Here is a 24,260-nt window from a genome sequence, read left to right on the forward strand (position 1 = left end):
TTCAGATACTTCCTAGTTGTGGAACCCTGGGGAAGTCCCAACTCTGTTTGCCTCAGTTTCCTCAACTGTAAAATGGGAAGAATAAGAACACTTATTTTCTGGGTTGACTGTAAGGATCATACGAAATAATATTGGTAAAATACTTTGCAAACCATAAAATGAAATATAAATCGAACTGTTATTATTATCCAAAGATTATATAAACTTCTTCACTCCCCATAGAGAACAAAGTCTGGGCAATCAACAATGAGGGGATGGTTATAAAGTCAAGAAGCTACAACACTTGCCAACCCCACCCCCCTTCTCAAAGGCTGAGACACTGAAGAAAGTGTCCCCGCTCCATATTAGGAAATCTTAGGAAAGACTTCTAGCCAGATTCCCCATGCTGAAATGGGGAAGCCTTCAGGGGGTTTCAGGGTTACTGGAGAAAGAGAAGGAATTTCTCCCAGAGCCTCCCTTCAAACACACCCAGAGGAAAATAACACAGACACTTTCCCCAACAAATAAACACTGCCACATTCTTATCTCCTAACCAGTTCCCAGAGAAACCTATTTACAGTCAAACATCTCTCCAGAGAAGCTCATTTCTCCCCCTCTCCTCCCTTTTGAGATTAGACTATTCGATAAGAAATCAGATCATGGACCCAGATGCCCATAGCAAGGGAATCCTTGGGTCCCTTCCCACATGTTTTTCCTCTGGGTACAGAACTGGCTTGGATCAAGGTCGGAGCCACCTGCCCCATTTATGAAATCAGCCCAGTCTGAAGCTCCCCAACTCAGCACTGGTTTCACTGAAAGAGCAACATTCAGTTTAGTCAGCCATCCCACTGGAAAAGGCCACTTGGGTTAAGTCACCCACAGCTTCCTGCTGAGCCAGTCTTTCGGGGGAGTGTTTGGGAAGGTGGCCTCCCACGATTTTTATTTTTATTTTTAAGCCTCCTACTAATAAAAGCAATACCTACCACCTGTTGTGGATGGACACTCATTAAGGATTTTAAAACCCTTCCCCCAGAATAGCCCTGTGACCTAGTGGAGGGATTCCCAACTCACTTGACAGGTAGGGAAACTGAGGCCCAGAGAATTGAAATAGGAAGTAGCATTTATTATATAGGTCCCTGGGCAGGTAAGTCACTTCAACTTTGTTCCTCAGTTTCCTCATCTGTAAATTGAAGGGATTGAGTTTTGAAATTCACACTCCTGGCACTACATCAACCTACGAAAATGTATTCTAGGTGTATGGGAGTAATTTATAGAAAAGGGAGGTGGAATGTCTTATATAAGGAATTTGTCCAGTTCAGTAGCAAAAAGGAGTTTATCAAGGATCTTACTATGAAAGAAAACCAGAAAGGTAGGTTATGTGCATGTGTGTGTGTGGGGGGGATATCTTTTACAAAGGACTGATACTGTAAGAGCTCATGTGTTTGTATCCCTAGGACTTAACTCTTGATTTTCTTCAAAGGAGACCCTCCATTTTATGACTCCAGGAATTTTCTCTGAATGCTGACCCTCTTCATCTCTGACGTCAGCTTCCCAGCTAAAATTCTGTCTTCTAAAGGAAGTCTTTCCCCTAATCTCCTTACGGGGAGTTCTTTCCTTCTGTTGAGACACCTTCAGTTTGTCCAATGGACTGATCATGTTGTTGGAATGTCAAATGTACATTTGCCCAAAAGACATTTTATCAGGAAATCATGTAAGACAAGTATTTACAAGGTGATTAGAAGTAATTCAAGGACACTCAAGGTCTCTTGGAGTTTTGGTATTGACTGGGAGACCTGGGAGACACTGGCACAGGTCCACCCAAAATGGTGGGCCAGGATCAAAGAAGGCACTGGGCTCTATTAGCAAAGAATTGTGGTAACTCAAAAGAAATGAGATGTGAAAATGTAGGTATTTCCACTCCAAATGTTCATGATGACTATTTGTGCCAGACCTGTGAGAGAGCCTCCTGAGCTCATATGCGTCTGATCGGCTAGAGTTCAACATACTGTATCTTGACCCCAATACAGTGATGTCATTTTGGTCCTCTTAAAGAAAACTAAGAATGGCAACCAGGTGTTTCCATATTGAATACCTCCATTAGAATGTGATCTCTTTGAAAGCAGGGACTGGTTGTTGCTCCTATATTTGATACTGGCTTCCTTTGTATCTCCAGTACTTAGCACGGTCCATGCACATAGTAGGCTGTCAGTAGATGTTTATTGACGTTTTGAGCATCCTTAGCTACCTGTCTGCTCATGGGACAATATGATCCCAAAGGTTACTTCCAGATCTGCATCTAAGGTCCTATTCTCTCTCTGTCTCTCTCTCTCTCTCTGCCAGCAGAGTCAACTGGAAGCCCATTGAAGGTTTCTGCCACTGTTGGCGAGTCTGCTCTGACCCAGGCCTGCAGCCGTGGCTGATGGCCAGATGCCTTTTTCTTGCTCCTACCCTTCTTCCCGCCTAAAGAGAGAGACCCTTTCAAGGATTTGTCTCTCTCTGTACAGAGAGAGAATCACCTGTAGTGAGGAGGACTTGAGTTCAAATTCATCTTAGACATCCAAGACAAGTCCCATAACCCAGTTCCTTATCTGTAAGATGTAAATAAAAGCAGCACCCATCTCTCAGGGTTGTTGTCAGGATTAGGTAATATTTATTCAAAGATGTGCAACTCTGCAAGTACTTGTACATGCTGCTACTATGATTATTACATTTCTTGGGGTTGCTGTGAGAATCAAATGAGAAAGCTTATCAAATAGGTTGCAAACCTTATATACATGTTATTGCTATTATGGAAAGGGGAAAGGACAGGAGTGAAGTGGATTAAGCTCCTACCATGTTGGAGGCTTTGTGCCAAACCTGCTGTAGATATCATCATCATCATCGTCATGGCTATTGTCATTATCGTCACCATCACCATCATTATTACTATTGCTGCTGTTAGTACCGGTACTATTATTGTCACCGTCGGTTAGTAGGACTGTTGTCATTGTTACGAGTAGTTACTGGGACGCCGTCATTGTCAGTGGCACCATTACTGTTACGGTTGCTGTTTATCGCTGTTATCGGCATCATTGCCGTGGTGGTTATCCCATCATTTTTAACACGGTTACTGTTATCGTCACTCTCGCGGGTATCGTTCTTGCCATCAGCGTTGCTGGTATCGCGGTTGTCATCATCCTCGCCGGCGTTCTCTCCTGTCTAGGCCGATCGTGGTCCTCATCGCCGCCCTGCTGACTATCGCGATTATCGATCGTCGCACGCCCACTGCCCTTCCCGCGGCCGCTGCGGCTCTTGTGCCATCCCCGATTGTCCTGAGGACTGTGAGCGTCCTTGCCCTCATCAGCGGGACAGACGAGGAGACTGAGGCAGAGGGCCGCTTGCCAGTCTCCCAGTTAACGGTGCCCCTTGCCCCCGAGGCTCTGAAGCGGGGGGGGGGGGTGCAAAGCGATCCGCTCCACTTCTCTTTCCCAACTCTGAAGCCCAAGGCCAAGTGTGTCTCGAGAATCTTCCGGCCAGGGGCAGAGGGAGCGGGGGCCAAGGGAGGGGCCCGAGGAAGAGGAGGAGGGAGGTTAAAAATAGCGGCCGGGTTGCTGGGAGCGGCCGCAGACGAGTTGGTGCAGGGTGGGTCCCTCCTTGCTGGCGGACTTGGGCTGGGCCGGGGGGTCCCCCCAGCCCGGGCTCCTGCGGGCCGGCAGTCAGCTGTCCCCCGCGCATTGCTCGGGGGGTAGCTCATCGGCTCCAAAGCAGAGGCTGAGCCGGGAGATTGCCCAAGCTCCCCCCCTCCCCGTTCCCTCCTCCCCTCCCCGCCCCCACCCCTGGCCAGCACCAAAGGACCTATAAGCGGAGGCGCCCTGGCCGGCCCTGGAGAACACGAGAAGCTTCTGGGCTCCGAGGTTTATTTAAGCCTCTGCCTGGACTGGGGGCAAGGACAGAAGAGAAGAGACAGCCACAGAGACAGGCGGGCCCCTAAGGCTCCCGGTGCCAGCCTCTGCCCGCCTGCCTGGCCTCCACAGAGCTCTAGGAGGGGCTGGACCCTCTGGCCATCGGCTGGACCCTGACTGATCCGCCCCGCCCCCCCCTCATCCCACCCTTGGAGAGTGTTGGCAAGGGGTGGGCACCATCTCTGGAGGGATCCCCGGGGCTCTGGTTTGGCTTCCCTGCCCTCCTCCTGGGCTGAGGCAGCCTCTCCGAGGGAGGACTCTGCTACTGGGGAGGGGCCTTGGATGGTTATTCGCTGAGAAGCCACCCAAGCAGCCCGAGGCAGGGCCAGCAGAGTCAACTGGAAGCCCATCGAGGGCTCCTGCCACTGCTGGGGAGTCTGCCCTGACCCAGGCCCGCAGCCATGGCTGATGGCCAGATGCCTTTTTCTTGCTCCTACCCTTCTTCCCGCCTAAGGAGAGACCCTTTCCGGGACTCGGGTCTGTCTAGCCGGCTTTTGGACGACGACTTTGGCATGGCCCCTTTCCCCGATGACCTGACTGCGGACTGGCCCGACTGGGCCCGGCCCAGACTGTCCCCATGGACAGGCACCCTGAGGGCCGGCATGACTCCCCTGGTCCCCAGCATGGCCCCTCCAGTCTATGGGGCCAGATATGGGCCTGTGGAAAACCGAAGCCCACCCCCCTGCCCCGGGGAACCTTGGAAAGTCTGTGTCAACGTCCATAGCTACAAGCCAGAGGAGCTGACTGTGAAAACCAAGGATGGCTTTGTGGAGGTATCAGGTGAGTGGGTGCTGGGGAAATGGGAGAGACAGAGGCAGAGAAGGGAGAAGCAAAGACAGGCCATCAGTCCCCCTGTTTATAGGTGCCTACTAAGAGAGAGAGAGGGAAAAGAAAAAAAATCTATCAATCCATCAATCATCAAATCTTTAGTAGGCAATTAACCACCAAGCATTTATAAGTGCCTATTAAGATAGAGAGTGAAAAGAAAAAGCAATCAGTCAACAAATCTTTAGTAGGCAATTAATAGGTAGTTGGCATTGGTCTAGCTCCTGGAGAAATTAAGGAAAGGAACTAATCCTCACCCAGGAGTCGATGCTTTATATATGTCTGGATGTATACATGTCAATAGGTATCGGTTTTTATTTATGTGTATGTAAATAAGTTCAGAATAAATAGGAAATTATTATAAGATTGTCTAAGGATGGAAAGTACTAGTAGCTGGAGAAAAGCTTCATGGAGAAGAAATAGAGACCAGAAATAGACAGGGAGACAGAGAGGAGAGAAAAAAGACTGACACAAAGGGGGATGAGACAAAGAGAGAGTAGAGAAAGAAGGAAGACAGAGATAGAGAGGGACACAGAGAAATGGGGAAGGAGGGAGAGACAGAGAGGGACAGGCAGAGAGAGGAGAGAAAAGAAAGAGGAAAAAAGGAGAAGGGAGGGAGAGAGAGTAAGATGTGAAGAGAAAACCAGACAGGGGAGAGAAAAACAGAGAGAGGAGAGAGCCAAAAGAGACAGAGATACAGACACAGGGAAACAAAGCTGAAATACACAAAGAGTGATGATAGAAAAAAGGAGGAAAAAACCTTTTCTATTAGATAAAAGTCGTAAAGGGAACTTGCCTAGTCTTGGCCAGAACAGGCTCCCCAAGCCCCCTGGAATGACTTCAGAGTTTAAGAATTCACTTGCTCTAGGTAGGTAGTTGATACTTTAAACCCCTACCCCCTCCTTGGGAGATAAAACATCTGGGGCCTTGAGAGGAGAAACAAAGGGAAAACATGTGAGAGGAGGACCCTGGGATTTAGAGCTGGAGGGAAAGTTAGAGCTCATCTTTAGATGAATCCTCATCTTTCAAATGACAAAACAGCCTGGGAGAGGTTGGGCTTCTGGCCAACAATCACACAGGCAAGATGGGAGCCTGAGATTAAGCTGGAAAGGTCAGCTTTACAGTTGAGCAACAAGGGTCCTGGATTCTCAAAGTGTTTTGGCCAAAATCAAACAAATGGTCAGGAGGAAGCAGAGTTCGGATTCAAGCTTAGATCTTTGGGCTCCACTTGGCCGAGTTTTCTTTCCTACTGGTCGCCCCTGGCAGTAAGGGAGGATTCAAATTCACATCTTCTGGCTTTAAACTTCCTCCTCTATCCACAGCCTCAAATAGAAGGCACATCTTTGGAACCTGCCCGACCTCTCCTTACTCATCAGCTGGTATTCTTGTTCTTCTGGTTGTCACCATCATGGCTGGCTATTCTGGTCACCAGGCCTTGCCACTTGGGAAGGAGAGAGCAGGCCCAAAGAAAGGGTTAAGTCTAAAATGAGACCAGGGACTGGACAGACCCAGGGCGGGGCCTTCCGTTTTGTTTCTGATCATTAGCTCATCTAATAGCCACTCCAGAAGAATTCAATTGTACCTCCTCACCAATTACTGGGCCATTAGAGAGAGAGAGATAGGGGAGGGAAGAATGGGTGAGGGAAAAGAGGGAGAGAAGGGGGAGGAAGGGAGAGAGACACAGACTGAGACAGACAGAGACAGGCAGAGAATAGAAAAACAAATAAAATTGTGATCAGAGAAATGCAGTAGCTAAACCTGGTTCTGGGAACTGGTGCCAGGGCCCACCTGCTCTACACTTGTTTGATCTGTTCAGACAAGACTTTCAAAGATACAAAGGGCAGAACACCAAACATCAGAGCCTTGGGACTACTGGAGAAGGAGACAGACTGGGCTGGGCTGGGTAGGGCTGGGACTGTTTGTGGATGGGAAAGGAGTCTCTAGAATTAGGCTGATTCTGATTGAAGGGAAAGAACCCTGGGCTAGTTTATGGTGGCCCTGCCTCAAACTATGTCTAAGTTACCTGTCTAGAAATGAGTCACTCTAAGATGTGATGTCCTCATCTGTCAACTAGGGATGAATGAGCGCCCCTAGAACTCTCTATCATACCGTATAGCATAGCTCTTTGAAAAGTATAATCCTGTACTAAGAAGCAGTGATTATTAGATAGAAGATAGATAAATCACTGTATCTGGGAGTCAGGAAGACTTCAGTTCAGAATCTACTTCCAGGTGGTGTGATCACAAAGAAGTTGCCTCAGTTTCCTTATCTGTAAAATGGAGCTAATATTTGTAACTCTAAGCTCACAGCTTATTATGAAGTTCAAGTGGAAATTTATGTAAATCACTGTATTATATATATATATATATATATGCCCAGTCTGATTTTTTCTATCATTTAAATATATATAATGGTATCCAAATTTGCATAGATATGAATATGTATAAATACATACATTTGATCTATTCTCCTAAGAAAGGAGAATTGACCCAAATAATAATGATTTGAAAGGATTGGGGGAAGTTTAGGGGTCCCAAGGATTAGGGGAGGGGAATAAAAAAGGAATGGTTATCTGGGCCACAGATGGAACATGAGGACCATATAATGAAAAAGCAGCTTCAGCTCAGGGGGAGGTTGAGTTACAAAACCCTGGCCTGGGAATCCAAGCTTTGGGGTATGACCCTGGACCCTGGCCCTGCCCTGTTGTATGACTTCAAACACACAAGTTAGAATCTATCTGGATCTCTTTGTGACATTTGCTAACAATGGCTCCATAGTGAGCAAAGGCACGAGGAAGTGATTATCAAGAATAAGAAAATTCATTCTTGACCAGGGCTAATCATTGATCCGAGTCCACAATAACCCAACTTTCTAAAGTCACAACACAATGCATGCCATTGAGCCTTCTCAACACTCTGTAGAGTAGGGTAGTATAGGTAGAATAATTAGCCCTACTTTATAAATAAGGAAACCAAAGAAACGGAGGATAAATTTAGAGCCAGAACAAATCTGGAGCAACATTGAATCCACTCCCTTCATTTTACAAAAGAGGAAACTGAGGCAGTTTTCATGACTCTATGTCAGAGAGTGGCTCCTATATTAATAATATTTATATAATGTTTACTGTGTGCCAAGGACTTTATCATGATTATCTCATTTGATCCTCACAACAGCTCTAGGAAATAGGTGCCATTATTATCCTTATTTTACAGAAATTAAGACAAACAGGTCAAGTGACTTACCCAGGGTCCATAATCAGTATGTGTCAGTGGTAGAACCCAAGTTCAATCACTCTACTCCATGCTACTCCCTTGTCATAGGGAGGCTTTCATTTTACTCTCATTGTCATAGACCTGGCCACTGCTGACTTAATTTTAACACGAATTCAGAGGGAAGGGCAACGTTTTAGCACCATAGTGTATATATATATATATATATATATATATATATATATATATATATATATATATATATATATACATATATATGTATATATATATATATAGATTCATCTTCCAGAGTCAAATCCAGCAAATCCAGCCTCTTATACTTACTAGTTTTGTGACCCTGAGCAAGTCACGTAACTTTATTTTGCCTCAGTTTCCTCATTTGTCAAATGAGATGGAGAAGGAAATGGCAAATCTCTTGCAATATCTTTGCCGAGAAAACTCCAAATGGGATCACTGAGGGTTGGATGTAATTGAAATAACTGAACAACAATCAGATGGAAGAGAGATGGAGGAGAGGGAAGGGAACAGAAAGGCTACCTTTAGAGAGGTAAAGAGAAGACAGCTGTCTCTTTTGAAATCTTGAGAGGAGTCTGGGTCAAGCAGGGACAGGGGGAGGGGCAGAGATGGCCAGAGGGTCCTCGTGGGGAAAAGGAATCTGATATCTAGGCCACAAGAGAGCTCTGGCTCTTTGTTCTGTCTAACTGGGGGCGCAGAGGCAGAGGGAGGTTAAAGAGTCACTGCCTCTGGCTTCCACCATCTGCCCTTTGGAAAGATCTACAGATACAAGCTATTGGGCATGCATTCAGTAGAGGCTCGCTCTCCCCCCTCTCCTCCCTGCTATCATCCATCAGAAGGAGCATTCTGGGCATTCCTAATAGCTTCCTCCACATTCTTTTCCCTGCCTACTCAAGAAGACAGCATTTACAGGAATCAATTAACTGTGAGGAAAAGCAAAACAACATCCAAGCTGGAAAAAGGTTTCCCTTAGATTCCTCCAAGTTGCCCCAATCTAAGAAGCATTTATTAACTCCTCACCCATCATGTGTGGAATAGTATGAATCTCACAGTCAAAAAGACCTGGGTTCAACTCCCACTTCTGACATACCTGACTGTATGAACCTAGACTAGTCACTTCAGTTCTCCATGTTCCTAAGCAGATCACCAAGCTTTTAAGTTTTAGAAAAGGTGATGGCCTGAAAAGAAGGAATTTGGTAGAAGCATTAAGTAGAAGGATTTTCTTCACCTGGAGTACCCTGTAGTGATGAAATCATGAGTCCAGAAACCAGCAATCTTAGACAATTCCCTTTAAAACATGATGTACCTCAGTTTCTCCAATTAGAAAATTGGAATAAAGAATCAGGATTTCACTGGGTTAGGTCCTTGGAATACAGAGACAGAAAAATCATGGTGCCTATCCCCAAGAGCTTATATATCTATTGATATACAGATATATGATATAAAATATAAATATGTAGAGCATATTTAGGGTGATGTATATACCCAAATAAATAAAGGCAAAATATATAAAATATAACACAAAGCAATTTTAAGAGAAAAAGAGCACTAATGATGGGGAAAGGGAGCAGTAAATTAATCAAATCAAGGAACATATATTCTATTTCTGCCTTGGGTCTCTCTATTGTCCTCTGGGGGATGACACCCATCTTTAGTCATTTAGAGAGAGTTATGTCTTCCATGTCTTGTTGTGATGTAGCAGGGGTGGGGAACCTCTGGATTTCAGATCATATAAAGCCCATTAAATCATTTAGTCTGGGGCTACCAATGCAAGCATGAGCAGGACTTGAAATTCAATAAATATAGAAGCTTTTTAGGGTTAGGATTGTTAAGGTGATAATTTTGTATGACCCTTGAATGATGTTATAAATATCCAAATGGTCCTTGGCAGAAAAAAAAATTTGCCCACACCTATTCAATAGTAATGCCACTAAAGTTTTAGTTTTGAAAAGATGGACCTTTGTTTTTGTGGGAAACGAGGTGGGGTTACTTTGCAATTTCCCAAAAGGAGCCCAGTCTTCTTTTCTTCTGTTTAATTTTGGGTCCAGATCACTGCCCAGATCCACTATTTGGCCCACATGTGATGATGATGATGATGTTTGTCCTTTGTTCTCAAAGAAGATCATGACATCAGGGAGTTGATTCCATGACAAGCCAAGTGCATTGGATTTGAGTGTGGGGGTGGGGGTGGGGGGTGGCGCTGTACTAAGTTACCAGCCTCACTTTCTTCTCCAGAGTTTGACAAACTCTATAGGGTATCTATTAAAATACATGGTGAAATCTAAGAAATGGACAGTTGTCATCCATTTGGTTTTTCTTGTGTAGATAAGCAGTTCAAACTCCTTTGAATGATTATATCTCTCTTCCAAAAGGCTCCTTTCTTTGATTTGAGAGATTGGTTAGTAAGACAACTGTTTTTCCCTCTTTTTTTATTATTATTTGTTATAAATTGTGACTCTTTGGTATTGACATATATATTTATTTATATATATATAATATATATAATACATTCACCTATGTATGTGTGCTTATATATATGAATATATATCAGGAATTAGATCATAAAAATGAAATATATAAATAGCAATTCATAAAATTAAAATAATTATATTTGGGGAGGTATGGTTAATGAATTGACTTGAGACTTGAGAAAGGAGGGTTTTGCCTTAGACCTGAGCAGAAGTGATCATGCTCCAGATTGGAAAAGAGGAAGAAGAAGGTCTGAGTGGGGAGAAACGACAGGGACCAAAGAAACCTTGCTTGGTTTCCTGGTCCCTAGAGGTGGAAGGAACTTTGGGTCTTTTTGTTTTACAGATAGGAAACTAAGGCCCAGAGGCTGAGTGGGGAATAGTGAATAGAAAATATTGTGGCTAGAAAATCCAAAGCCTGATTCCCTATACCAAATTACCACTAGCTTAAGACATATGGGGAGGAAAGAATATTTTCTCTTTGCTGAAAAACGTAATATATGAATACTTTCAATGAATGAACAAGTAAAAAGAAAACTTTCAGGGACCAGGTTGACGTTAATAATCATTTTCCTATGCCTTCTGAATCTAAAGGCCTGGCCAAAAATAACAATAGTTCATGTTTCAAAAAATCCTAGAATGTCAGAGCTGGGAGGGACCTTAGAACTGAGAATGTCAGAGCTGGGAGGAGCCTTAGAACAGGGAATGGCAAAGCTGGGAGGAGCTTCAGAACTGGGAATGTAAGAACTGGGAAAGGCCTTAGAACTGGGAGTGTCAGTACTGAAAGGGACTCTTTTTTGAGCAATCTTACCCCCTCAATTTATAGAAAAGGAAACAGGCTAAAATGGTTCATAGGTTAAAAAAATATATTTTTCATTTATAGTATCTCTTTTGGTCCCTACAACAATTCTGTGAGGTCAGTGGAAAGATAGATCTGACCCCTTGACAATACTAAAGGATTTTCAAAGGTCTATCATTCCAAGAATCCATGGCAGAGGTTATAAAAGCATTATCATCGTTCCCATTTCACAGAAAAGGAAGCAAAGGTTCACTGATCAGGTTTCTGATAAATACTGAGATGGAAAAGGAATTTAAAACCTATGGTCTACTGAAAAATCCATTGTTGACGGGCTTCTGCAACGATACCTCTATGGAATGAAATGAAATTTTTTTGCATTTTTGATCTTGGAAAATAGGCTTGGAGGACTGAGTGTTGTTAATAGCAAAGTTATATTAAAAAAGGAACTTTAGTCCAAGAGAAACAGTGGCATTTGGAAATTGTTTGAACTAAATCTTATCTGAAAGTTATGACACATTATGCCACCATCCCACCCCATCCTGTGTGCCACAATAAAAAATACCTTAAGGAAAAAAATCTAGAGTCTAAAGGAGAGGCTTGACTGTCTGGTCTAGGACAATCCCCCTAACATCCCCTTGCCTCAGTTTTCCCATCTGTAAAATGCAAGGAGATAGATTGACTGATCTCTACAGTCCTTTCCACTTCTGTTTCTATGAGTCTATGAGTCTGAAACGTGAGCCAGTGAAAGAAGGAATGGCTGGAAAGGGAAGAGAGAACATTCTAGGAGGTCTCTTGGGAGGCAGTGCAGTACAATGGTGGGAGCACTGACTCTAGAATGAGAAGATCTGAATTTTAGTCCCGACCATGACATACCTACTGCCTAAACCTAAGGCAAGTCGAGATGTCCCCATAGATTTGGGGCTTATGCAGATTTGGGTCTGATGGGGCCCTGGTGCTACTGGGGTTTCTTCATCAATGCCCTCACCCTGAAGTAAAAATCCAGGGAAATATATTTTTCCAAATTTAGCTGTAGCTCCTGTTGACCGTTTACCCAGATGTAGGCAACTTGAGGGTCAGTCTTTATACTGATTCTAAATTTCTCTGCCATATCTCCCAGCTATTGTAGACAATTCATGGTGTATTCCCTCCTAGGAGTATAGAGAATAGGGGTTCAGAAGACCAGAGTTCTAATCTTGCTTCAGATACTCCTTAGACTCATAATATCAGACAAATCACTAAACCTCTAAGGCCTTGGCTTCCTCATCTATAAAAATGAGGAGACTGGACTTCCATTTGATCTTCATAGAAGCCCTCAGAGATAAATGCAATTACTGTTTTCATTTTACAAATGAGAAAACTGAGGCACACAAAGGTTAACTGACTTAGCAGAAAGTTAGTATCTGAGGCTGGATTCGATCTCAGGGCGTCCTGTCCCCACATGTGACATTCAAACCATTGTACAGTTTAGATGAAAGTTATTAAGTTCCCCCCCCACTCCCCCCCCAAATTATTCACCCCAATAGGAGCCCATCCCATTGAGGAATCTATTCTAACTTAGCCAGTCCTCTGCTACAGGTATATTGTCAGGTCCCAGAGGCCTGGAGGAAGGAGGTTTTTTTTTTTTAATAATTATCTCATTGGTGCTAGCAAACAGTTCTGGATAGCTGGATAGTACTATAGGGATTGTTTTGACCACTTTACTGATGAGGACATGGAGATGCCTTGGAGAGTTAGTGACTTCCCCTGTATGAGAAGGGAATCATTATTTTTTTTTTTTTTTTTAGTTTTTGCAAGGCATTAGGGTTAAGTGACTTACCCAAGGCCACACAGCTAGGTCATTATTAAGTGTCTGAGGTGGGATTTGAACTCAGGTACTCCTGACTCCAGGGCCGGTGCTCTATCCACTGCGCCACCTAGCTGTCCCTGAATTATTTTTTAAAAAGCAGAAAGTAGGAGGTGAGATGGTGAGAGGTTCATCCGAGGGATGGCCAGGTCGACATTTTCTAGCTGAGGAATAAAGAGGAATGAAGATAAGTCACCAACAGACCCTCCCTCCAGTCTTGGGTTTTCTTTTAATGAGCAGCATGTGATGGTGGCCCACGTTATCAGCTCAGCATGAAGACAGCTGTGCCAACCACATCAACGGAAGGGTTTGGCACAGAGGGACCCTACCATGGCAAAAACAGAAAGGAGCTCTGGGCATTCAAACTGGGCCACAGTTAAAAATGTTCCCTTTTCGCTCTGGGTTGATCTACAGGCGCCTTTGCTCTTAGGCAAGGGTGGTGGCATTGGCCTGGCTCCTTGGTGGAGTACAGCCCTTCCCTTGGCGCCTGTAAGAGGCTCCCACCTGTTCATTACCAGGGACCATCCCTCCCACCCTTCAGCTGTCTGATCTTAGAATATATTTTTGGCAGGGGCAAGGCACAATCAATCCTGGCCCTGGGAAACCAGAGAAAACTAACTTTCCATGTTATCCTTAGCATCAAGATGGCATCAGATGGAGAGTTAATGTGGAATTTTTTAAACAAGGGAATTTGGGGGTCCTGTTTCACCTCTAATTATGGATTATTGGATTTAAAGGTAACAAACACCTTAGAACCCCCTCATTTTACAGATGAGGAAGGTCACATAGATAATAAGTGTTCACAAGACCCTAGATTTAGAAATGGAAAAGACCTTAGAGATGATCTAATCCATCATATTCATTTTACAGTTGAGGAAAGTGAGGCTGAGATTGGAGAGGTGATTGATTACATGGGTCATAAAGTGGCCCTTTTGGGATTTGAACATCCATGTTCAAATCTAACATTCTAGGGTAATCTCTAAGCCTTAGGTTACTTCAGGGGTAATTTGGGGATAAAAATGCTCACAAAAAAGTCTCACAGTGGGCAGCTAGGTGATGCAGTGGTTAGAGCATCATCCCTGGAGTCAGGAGTCCCTGAGTTCAAATGTGGCCTCAGACACTTAATAATCACCCAGCTGTGTGACCTTGGGCAAGTTACTTAACCCCATTGCCTTAAATAAATTTTTCAAAAGGCCTCACAGGGTGGTTGTGGGACTCCAATGTGAGTCAATCAATGGAAGACCCAAAGGAAAAATCAGCAAATGAATAAACAAAAAACCAGTTCCTGTCCTCATGTAGCTTGTAATCTATTTAGGGAAATTTTTGAGTAACAAGTTACCTAAAAGCTAGATTTCACACAGAGGCGAATGATAATCTGAAAGAATACATGAAAATATTTACATAAAATCAAACTTTGCCAACTTTAAAAGTAGAAATCACCTGTTCAGCCAACTAACTAACATCTTTTTGAGGAGTGGATGGATTAGAGGAGGGTAGAAAGGAGAACAGGGACCTATGATTTCATCTATTAAATAGCAGATAAGAGTTCTGGACTTGAAATCAGAGAATTCCTGATACAGCCTCAGACACCTCTTAGCAGGGTGACCATTGTCAGCTGCAGTTTCATCATCAGTAAAATGGGAATCATTTTACACTTACCTAAGCAGAGGCAAATGAGATAACTTGGGTAAGTCGCTTTGCAAATCTTAAGGCACTATGAAAGTGCTAGTTATTATTATTTATAATTGTTATTCATCATCATCATCATCATCATCATCATCATCATCATCACCATCATCATCATCATCATAGGACTTTCTCTATTCATGCGCAATTTGCTTTGCAGTCTTTAGTCCTGTAGCACCAATAGTTTAAATGACTTGCCCATGGCCACGTGGTCAGTCAGGCAGAGAGCTGACATCTGGATGCTAGAAGCCTCTCATTTTATAGGGGTAGGTACCTAAATTGGCAAGATGACGATTCCCAAACACCACCTCTTGGTTCTCCTGCAGTTGTAGGCCTCCGCATCCCAACAGACTTGTTATTCTGTGCCCAAGTTAGTTGTTTTACTTATCTGACCAATGGACTTCTCCTTCTGCCCTCATCTACTCCCCCAGCCACAAAGAGGGGCTCTTTCCTGGTTATATTTGTCTTCTACCTTCCTCAATAAATTATTCAATAAACATTTATCGAGAGCATGCCTGACACAAGGCACTGTTCAAAGTACTGAAAGTACAAAGATTAAAATGACTCAAAATTTAAAACCTTACCAAAAATAAAATAATTGTTGAAAACTATCTTTATATGCAGTTGGAAAAATGAATAAATATTTAAAAAAATGAAATAAGCTCTGCCTTCAGGGAGCTTACATTCTGCTAGAGGGAAACAAACTATATACTATCTACTATACACTATATACCATACATATATATATTATAATCCATATACTATGTAATATAGGTTGTCAATTTATTGAGTGACAGTAATGTACCAGGCAGCCCTGAATATACATATAAAGACAGAAAGGATATAGTCCCTGCCTTACTGTCTATGGCAGGGATTCTTTTCTTTTTAGGTTTTTTTGCAAGGCAATGAGGTTAAGTGGCTTGCCCAAGGCCACACAGCTAGGTGATTATTAAGTGTCTGAGGTCAGATTTGAACTCAGGTCCTCCTGACTCCAGGGCTGGTGCTCTATCCACTACACCACCTAACTGCCCCTACGGCAGGGATTCTTAACTTGTTTTTCCCATGGACCTCCTACCCCTTTGGCAATCTGGTTAACCCTTCTAAAATTTTAAATACATTTTTTAAAAAAAGTATTACAAAGGTAAACAATTATAGTAAAAAACAAGTTATTAAAGTATCCTGACAAACAGATTCATGCCTGTCCCTGAGACTTGGGAGGGAGGGAAGGATAGAGAAATATCTGTTACAGAAAACAGGATCTAGTTGACTGTTGAAGGAAGCCAGAGAAATCAAGAATCACATATGAGAGAGGAGAACCTTCCTGGCATGGAGGATGGGCAGTATAAAAACATGGAGGATGGAGAATGGAGTGTTGTATTCAAAGAACTATAGACAAGCCAGCCTTGCCAACTCTTAGAATACAAGGAGGGGAGTTGAGAAATCCAGAAAGAAGTGATATTGGACTAGAAGATAAGATAGAGGAGAAGCAGGATTGGGCAGTATTGGAAGACTCATAAAGGAGAATGTATCATTGCCATCGTGGTTGTTTTCCTCTGTTTATGTTCCTTTTATAAAAACGTTATTCCCAGAATAGAGGGCTCAGGACTGAACATGATACTCCAGTTGTGGTCTGACCACATCTGCTTAGAATTCTGGGATCATTCTAGAACTGGAAGGTCATCTAATCCAGCCCCTTCGTTTTGCAGAGGGAATTTGAGGCCAGGCAAGTTCAAGGCCCTTATCTCTAGTGTGACAAGGACACACAGATAGTGAGTGTCAGAAGCAGGGTCTGAACCAACGTCTGACTCCATAACCAATGTTCTTTCCATGTTGCAGGCACAAAGACTGTTTTATTTTCCATCTATTGCTTGCTTATCTTTCCCAACAAGTTTTCAACACCTACCAACTCTTTGTAAGGCACGTGTCTAGGCACCAAGGGGGGAACAGAGAAGTTGAAGACATGTTCCCAAGTGGGTTCTTTTCGTAGCTCTGCTGACGTCATATATTCGCTAGTGGGAAAAGGGGTAATGGGAAAATGAGATCTCTTGACTCCCCAAAATCCAGGCAAGGAGAGGCCTCCCTAGTTTGCTGGAATGATGATTCCCTGGGCACACTGACAAGTTGTATTTTTCTCTCCTCCAGGCAGACATGAAGAGAAGCAACAAGAAGGAGGAATTGTTTCCAAGAACTTCACAAAGAAAATCCAGTATGTATTTGCCAAGGGGTTTTTGAATGTTCTATGAGATATTCCTGGGTTCAAGTTGTACTGAATGTTAGCAGGGAAGAAATAGTTTTCCGAGTGTTTGTCATCAGAGGCCTTAGGTTTCCAATCACAGCTCTGTTAATCACAGGAAAAGAAAATCTGGAGATGAGGTAGTTCTTCTTGCCTGAGTACAATATGTCCTGAAGGTGGAGAGCAGCCAGCCCTGTTGTCCTCTGCCCTGGACAGATCATAGCATTCGGGAAAGTTTTGGAGGAGCTGGAAAGCGTCCAGAGAATGGCAAGGGGCCTAGAGAGATTACCATGTAAGGTGGTCTAAGGGAACTCAAGATCATAGCCTGAGAACTAGGAGAAATCTCAGGCACCATCTTCCTCACCTGACCAGGGTCCAACAGTTATTTTGTTGAGCAACTAGATGGCAGGGTGAACAGTGTCAAACTCAGAATCAAGAAGACGGGTTGGGATCCTGTTTTAGGAATTTAAAAGTGTGATCTTCACTTTTCTGATATTCAGAAAGTCATTTAGCCTTCTAGGACCTCAGTTTCCTTATCTGTAAAATGAAAAGAGTGGACAAAAGGGCCTCTGAAGTCCCTTCCAGCTCTCTAATTGGAGCTATAAGCAAGCTGAATCTCAGTTTCCTCATCTGTAAAAAAGGAAGGGATTGGACTTTAACTCTTTGATCCTCTGAGATATCACTTCCCCAGGTCTCAATTTCCCCATCTTTAAAGGGAAGGAATTAGACTAAAGGAATTCAGTGGTACCCCCCCCACCAGTTCCAGAGCTAAGTGACAAATTCTGGGACCCTTCTCTAGTAAGAAGGTAATAAACCCTACTCTGTCCACTGAGCTGATGGGAGAACCGATAGAGGGAAGCATGGGAAACAACTTTGAAAATTTTCAAAACATAAAATCTCTACAAATGAGGTAATACCATCCTCCTTAGGGATCAAGAGTTCCCAGAAGATGATTTTTTTAGCTTTTTTTTTCTCTCTGAGAGAGGTGCTATCTTTGAAGCTTAAGGGGCCCTGCCCCATGAATAGGGGGCCAGTCTGGGCACATTCCTGAAGGAGATTATGGCCCTGAAGACATGAATGAGCAGAGCAGCTGGCTGTTGGCACCTGGAAAGCGGGTTAGGAGAATGATAAACATTCCAGATTTGGAACATGATACTCAAGGATGCAAAGAGGGAAGAGTAGGAAAAAGAACAAAGAAATTAAGAGAAGACCAGACTCAGAGGAATCTGGGGGGAGGGCAGGTAGTGGGTGATCTGTACAAATCCAAGGGACCCTTAACAACATTCTCCAGGGTCAAGTACATCCAACAAAGCCCAGGACAGGGCAAGACGACCTTCTATAGGTGGAGTTTCCAGGGAGAATAATAGCTAATAGTGCTTGGCATTTATAGGGTGATGTTTGCAAAACATTTTTGAGTATCATCTCATTTAATCCTCACCATCATCCTAAAAGCTAAATGTCACTATTGCTATTTTATAGTTAAAGAAACTGAGTCAAAAAGAGAGGTTAATGACCTATCCAAGGTCACACAGATAGGAAGTATTTTGGATGGAATTTGAACTCAGTTCTCTCTCTCTTTTCCTCTCATCTTCTCATTATGTGTTTCTTGAGAAAAAACTATACAAATCCTCAGGAAATAGAAGATTCTTAATGAAAGAAAAAATGGATTTGCAGTAATATGTGCTAGATTCATAATCCAGTTTACTACTTGTGAGATTTGGGGGAATTATGTCCACCTTCTCTGGGCCTCAGTTTACTCAATTGAAAAGTGGCAGGTCTCGGATTAGCTTATTTCCTTACCTTCCAGCTCTAAATCTGGTACAAAGACAAAGCATCAAACTCTGGCATCTCCAAATTGGTTCAAATCAACAGCTTCCTTTCTCTGTGGCCAAGTTCATCCTGAGCAGCCTTGGAACTGATACCAAGGGCTCCCTAGGTTGTTAACCCCCTTGACATCTCTTTTGTGGCAGGGAAACATTCACATTGGGGAGGGGCAGTGTGTAGCAAAAGGAGAAGGTGGGCAAGAACTCCCTTCCCCCATCCTAGATTTCTTCCTTTGCCCACCCCAACTCCCAGCTCAAAACTTTCAGTAACTCAACAGCTCAACCCCATCTTTATCTCACTCCCTTTATCTTTATCTACCCCCCTCCCTCCCTCCCCAGCCCATACACATACACACATATATTCAGAACAAAGACAGAGGGGGTCAATCATTCCATAAGCCCTTATTAAGTGTCCATATGTGCCAGGCACCATGATAAGCACTCTCTCTGTCTCTATTTCTGCAGCTCGTCTTTCTTTCTGTGTCTTTTCCCTGTGTATCTCTGAGTTTCTCTGTATATATCTCCCAGTCTGCCTCTCCCTATTTGTATATCTCTTTCCCTTCTGTCTCTATCTTCTCATTCTCTCCCCATCCTCTTCTCTCTCTCTCTCTCTCTCTCTCTCTCTCTCTATATATATATATATATATATATATATATATATATCCCCCTCTCCCCTCTCCTTCCCCTCTCCCTCTGTCTCTTCCCCCTTTTCTTTCCCTCCTTCTTTCTCTTTCATCTCTTCCCATGTGCCCTCCTAGTAACTTTACATTTCTTTCTCTTCTTCCTCCTCTTTCCTCCTCTCCTTTCTTCCCTTCTCTCTCCCTGTCTTCCCCTTCTTTTATCTTCTTCTCTTTCATTTTGTATGTAGACTCCATATAACTTTTTGCTCCTCCTCTTCCTTCCTCCTTTCTCTCTCCCTCTTCTCTTTCTTTCCTTCTCTCTTCCAAGTAGCTTTATGCAGTGCCCCTCCCCCCCTCCTCCTCCTCCCCCTCCCCCTCCCCCTCCTCCTCCTCTGCTCTTGAAACTCAAAATGTGATAAAGTTCCAAGTCAACCAAGACTTTGTGGCTCATTTAGTCCCAGTCCCCCTGTGTCTCTCTCACTAGAAATTGAGATCAGATGGAATGTGTCCCCATAGGGCAAATGAAAGGAAAATGGGGGGGGGGAGAGGGAGAGAAAGAGAGAGAGACAAAGAGAGACAGAGAGGCAGAGACAGAGAGAGAGAGAGACAGAGAGACAGACAGACAGACAGAGAGACAGACAGAGAGAAACAGAGAGAGAGAGAAACAGACAGACCAAGAGAGATAGTTAGACAGTGACAGAGACAGAGAGAAAGAGTCCAAGAGAAACAGAGAGAGACAGAGCAGAGACAGAATCAGAGAGAGGGAGAAGGGGGGGAGAGAGAGAGAGAGAGACAGAAAGAGACAGAGAGAGACAGAGAAAGTGTGTGAGAGAGAAACAGAGACAGAGTCAGAAAGAAACAGACAGAGAGAGACAGACACAGAGACAGAGAAAGAGAGAGTATGTGTGTCAGAGAGAAACAAAGGGAGAATCAGAGAGACAAAGAAAGAGAAACAGAGAGAGAGAGAGACAGAGACAGAGAGGGATGGAGGAAAAGGGAAAGAGAGAACAGAAGCCTGGAGAGGAGACTGATGAAAAATCTCCAAGGATTAGGACAAAACCTCTAGGGGAGGAGAGAAAAAAAAAGATGGAGGGAAGGAGGGGAGAGAAAGAGACAGGTTATCTTTTAAAAAGCTGCCCATTCGATTGATTTCCTCATGCAAATTGTCCTCGAAAATGACTTTATTGAGGAAGGACTTTCACAAGATGGAGATCTTGGCTCCTGAGGCAGGCTCAGCTGGCTGGGATCCCAGAGGATGGAGTGGCTGGGCAGAAGCTGGGGAACCAGGGGCGTCTCACTCACTCTTCTCTTCTATTCAGAGCACTAGATGTCTAGATTTTGAAGGACCCTTGGAGGTCATTGAGCCAAACTCCTTCAATTTACAGATGGAGAAACTGAAGCCCAAAGATGGGTATAATGATGGGGGCTTTGCTTCAGGATCCTGAATGCTGACAGTCTTGGAGTCTTTGCAAGGCTAATGCAAGGTCTTTTCCTGGGCCCCCACTCTCACCCCATATTGATCTCCCTAGCAGCAGTCTGATTTCAAACCTGGGTTTCCATCCCTCACTTTAGGGGGTTGGGTCATCTCAGAGCCACATCGTCCTTCACTTCGGTACTCCTTTCCTAAAAAGGCCATGGCCTCTCTGCCCAAATGTATGTAAGCATCTGTGGACAAGCTGCCACCATCCATGGCCTCATAGCTACAGAAATCACCACTATGACTTAACCCTCAGTGGTTCAAGAGACCATCAGACCATCCCTGATAGCTCGGATGGCTTGGTCTGGAAGCTCTTGCCAGGTATTCAAAAAAAAGGCTCCCTTGGCACCTTGCCAAGCCCTCTCCTTTTCTTGTCTAGATTTCCTTCTTCCCTTTGCTAATTAATCTCCTCTGCAGATACATCGGCCAGGGTGTCACCCTGACCCAGCTCATGGAACAAGAAAAAAAGTTTTGTTTTGATGACTTAGTATATCCCTTTGAAATGCCAACATTCACACACCTATTCACACATGCATACATATATGTTTTTATTTATGTATATTCCTTCCAATATAGAGGGGCCTTGCCAATGGACCCTGCTCTGGAACTAGTTTCTTTCAATAGGAGTAGAAATAGTAGAAATGGGTCACTGATGGAACTGGGTTGAAGAGTGAAACTTCCCTATACACTAAATCAAGCATTAATTAAATACCTACTGTTTGTAAGACCTTGTACTTGGCCTGGAGGGATATGAAACTGCCACCTAGACTCTGCTCTTAAGAAACAGGGGAACCCAAGGGACCATCAAGACCAATTCATTCAATCCTCCAAGGACATCCAGTTAATAAATGTCTGAGATGGGGGGTTAGAACTGGTTGGTATCTGATTTGTCCTTTAAGGCAGACACAATTATCTCTGAATTTTGACTTGAATTTCTGGTACAAGCTTGATAGGAAGAATCCATTTATTGAATACAGATGAGAAGAAATGAGGCCTTGAGCAGGTGAATGATTTGCCCAAAGGTCACATTGCTAGTGAGTGTCAGCCATAGGATTCAAACCCAGATCTTTCCTGTCTTCCAGCCAGGGACACTGAAGCCAGATCCATTCAGTTTTGTGTTTCTCCTCCTAGGCTCCCAGCTGAAGTGGATCCGGTGACAGTATTTGCTTCCCTCTCCCCAGAGGGTCTGCTGATCATCGAAGCCCCCCAGGTGCCTCCTTACTCTGCATTCGGAGACAGCGGCTTAGGCAATGAGCTGCCCTTGGACAACCATGAAGTCACCTGTGCTTGAAGAGGCCTCCAGAGGAAGAAGTCTCATTCTCTTCCTCTTCCTTTCCTCCCCCAGACCCAAGAGATTTCTCTCTGATTCCAGATGCAATTACATTAGCTCACTAGAGGTGAATGTGGGATAAAGATTGTTTTTCAGCTCTTGCAATTGAGAGGGCCTCCCGTCTGGAAGTCTCCTTACCCAGAGTGCCTACCTACTGATTCCTGTCCTGCCTTGTCCTCGGGAGGTCTGGCCCTCAGTTTCTCCCAGGACACCAGGTGGTCCAGTGACAACAGCCCAGCTGCTTGCACCCAAACCTTCTATCCCTTTTCCCAGGGCCCAAAGCCAAGCCCAGAAGGTCTGCTAGCTCCCCTCATTCCCCTTTTGCTCACTTGTCCCTCCATGTTCCTTCAGGACACCAGCCATCCCCAAGCTTCACAAAGATAATTTTTTAGAGGTCTTACATGCATTAAGTGTATATCTGTATATCAGACCTAAATTAAGGGGTGCCCTTTTTGTTCATATTTGCTTTAAGTTAATTAGCTATTTATGGAGATGGGCTTGAATGGGGGATTTTAGTTCCCCCTCTGGCCATTTGTTGGCCAACTCTATCTTTGACCCCTCCTCTGTCTAGTTCTGCCCCCCCTTTTTTCCAGGTCCAGGTTTTCCCAGGAGGGAATTATTAGATTTGGACCTTGCTCTCCGGAGTTACCAGGAACCAAGTGCCAGCCAGACAGTTAGAACTGATAAAAAACAGGCTGGGAACTTTCCACAATGTGACAGTGTCATGTGCTTGGGTGGGAACATTTCTGTATTGTGCTGGGGTTTTGTTTTGTTGTTTTATTTTTCCAGTTGTGCTCTTGTTTGGGGGGGAAATAACTTTATGAATAATAAAAAAGAAATTGGTCTTCTTAGGCTTGCGTTCTTTCCTCCTGCTTTGCCTTGTTAGACAGTAGAGTTGAGATTTGGCTGGAGCTAGAGAGAAGAAGGAAGGGATGAGTCAATGGATTCATTCATTCAGATGGAGCAGATCGGAACTGTAACTAGGGTGGGGTGCCCTGGATTTTGCCCCAAGGGAGATGACTACACGTGCTGTCAAAAAAGCAACCAGCCTATTCCAAGACTGGACAGCTTAGGAAGTTTTTCCCTGACGTGAAGCCTACACTTTTGCCTCTTTAACACATTCACCCATCACTCCTGGTTCTCTCCTCTGGGGCCAAATAAAACAAGTCTAATCTCTTCCACATTCACATATCTGAAGAGGGCCTCCCCATGCCCTTAACTCCTAAGACCAAACATGAACTCACAAGCTGCTTCCTGTCTTCAAGACCCTGAAGTTTTAATGTCACCACATTTAAGCAGTTTCATTTTTACATGATTTCAAAATTTTAATTATGTTTTAACATTTTTTAAAATTTTGAGTCCCAAATTCTCAACAATTTCCCATGGATATCATTTCTCCAATGTCGCCCCTCCCACCTCCAAAAGAACCTTTCCTTGTAACACACAGGAACAAGTAAAACTGATGAACCCACTGGTTTCATCTGAAAACATGCACCTCTTCAGTTCCAGGACTCCCCCACTTCCGTGCCAAGATCCTTTGCCTTGGGAAGTTATGATTATTCACTGGATTGATTGAGAGTACTGAAATCTTTCAAAAGTGTTATCCTTTTCAAGATACTGGTCCTGCTATAAGTAGTTCTAGTCTTACTTCAAGTCCTATCAGTTCATAAAAGTTTGCCCATTTCTTTTCCATTATTATTTGAATATACCTTCCCCAGAAATTCAAGTCAAAATTCAGAGGTAATTTTGTCTGCCTTAAAGGACAAATCAGATACTATAGTTCCAACCCCATCTCAGACATTTATTAACTGGATGTCCTTGGACAAGTCACTTAAAAATTCAGCGATAAGACATGAAAATTGGAGTTGATGACCTCTGAGGTCCCTCCCGTAACTAAATCTATAATTCTAGGGAAAAATAAATGTTATCTATGATTCTAATATCTATGCAGGTGTTCTTGGACAAGTCACTTTTCTGGGACCTGAATTTCT

At 43.7% G+C, this 24,260-nt stretch overlaps 1 protein-coding gene across 1 annotated transcript; it reads left to right on the top strand.

Moving 5' to 3' along the window:
• The first annotated feature begins 3,560 nt into the window (after positions 1-3,560).
• On the top strand, positions 3,561-23,120 carry HSPB8 (heat shock protein family B (small) member 8). Its single transcript, XM_074205949.1, has 3 exons — positions 3,561-4,700; positions 16,929-16,992; positions 22,071-23,120. Exons 1-3 carry the CDS (start codon positions 4,322-4,324, stop codon positions 22,228-22,230), a joined length of 603 nt encoding a protein of 200 aa, XP_074062050.1. The 5' UTR covers positions 3,561-4,321; the 3' UTR covers positions 22,231-23,120.
• Positions 23,121-24,260: the final 1,140 nt, after the last annotated feature.

This window comes from Macrotis lagotis, chromosome X, assembly GCF_037893015.1.
Source record: "Macrotis lagotis isolate mMagLag1 chromosome X, bilby.v1.9.chrom.fasta, whole genome shotgun sequence".
Lineage (NCBI taxonomy): Eukaryota > Metazoa > Chordata > Mammalia > Peramelemorphia > Peramelidae > Macrotis > Macrotis lagotis.

What these genes read in the sequence shown, in the direction of transcription:
- HSPB8 (XM_074205949.1), top strand. Translation starts at nt 4,322, where the DNA reads ATGGCTGATGGCCAGATGCCTTTTTCTTGCTCCTACCCTTCTTCCCGC. An exon ending in TGGCTTTGTGGAGGTATCAG is followed by an intron (nt 4,701 to 16,928) that starts GTGAGTGGGTGC and finishes TCTCTCCTCCAG; the next exon opens with GCAGACATGAAGAGAAGCAA. An exon ending in AACTTCACAAAGAAAATCCA is followed by an intron (nt 16,993 to 22,070) that starts GTATGTATTTGC and finishes TTCTCCTCCTAG; the next exon opens with GCTCCCAGCTGAAGTGGATC.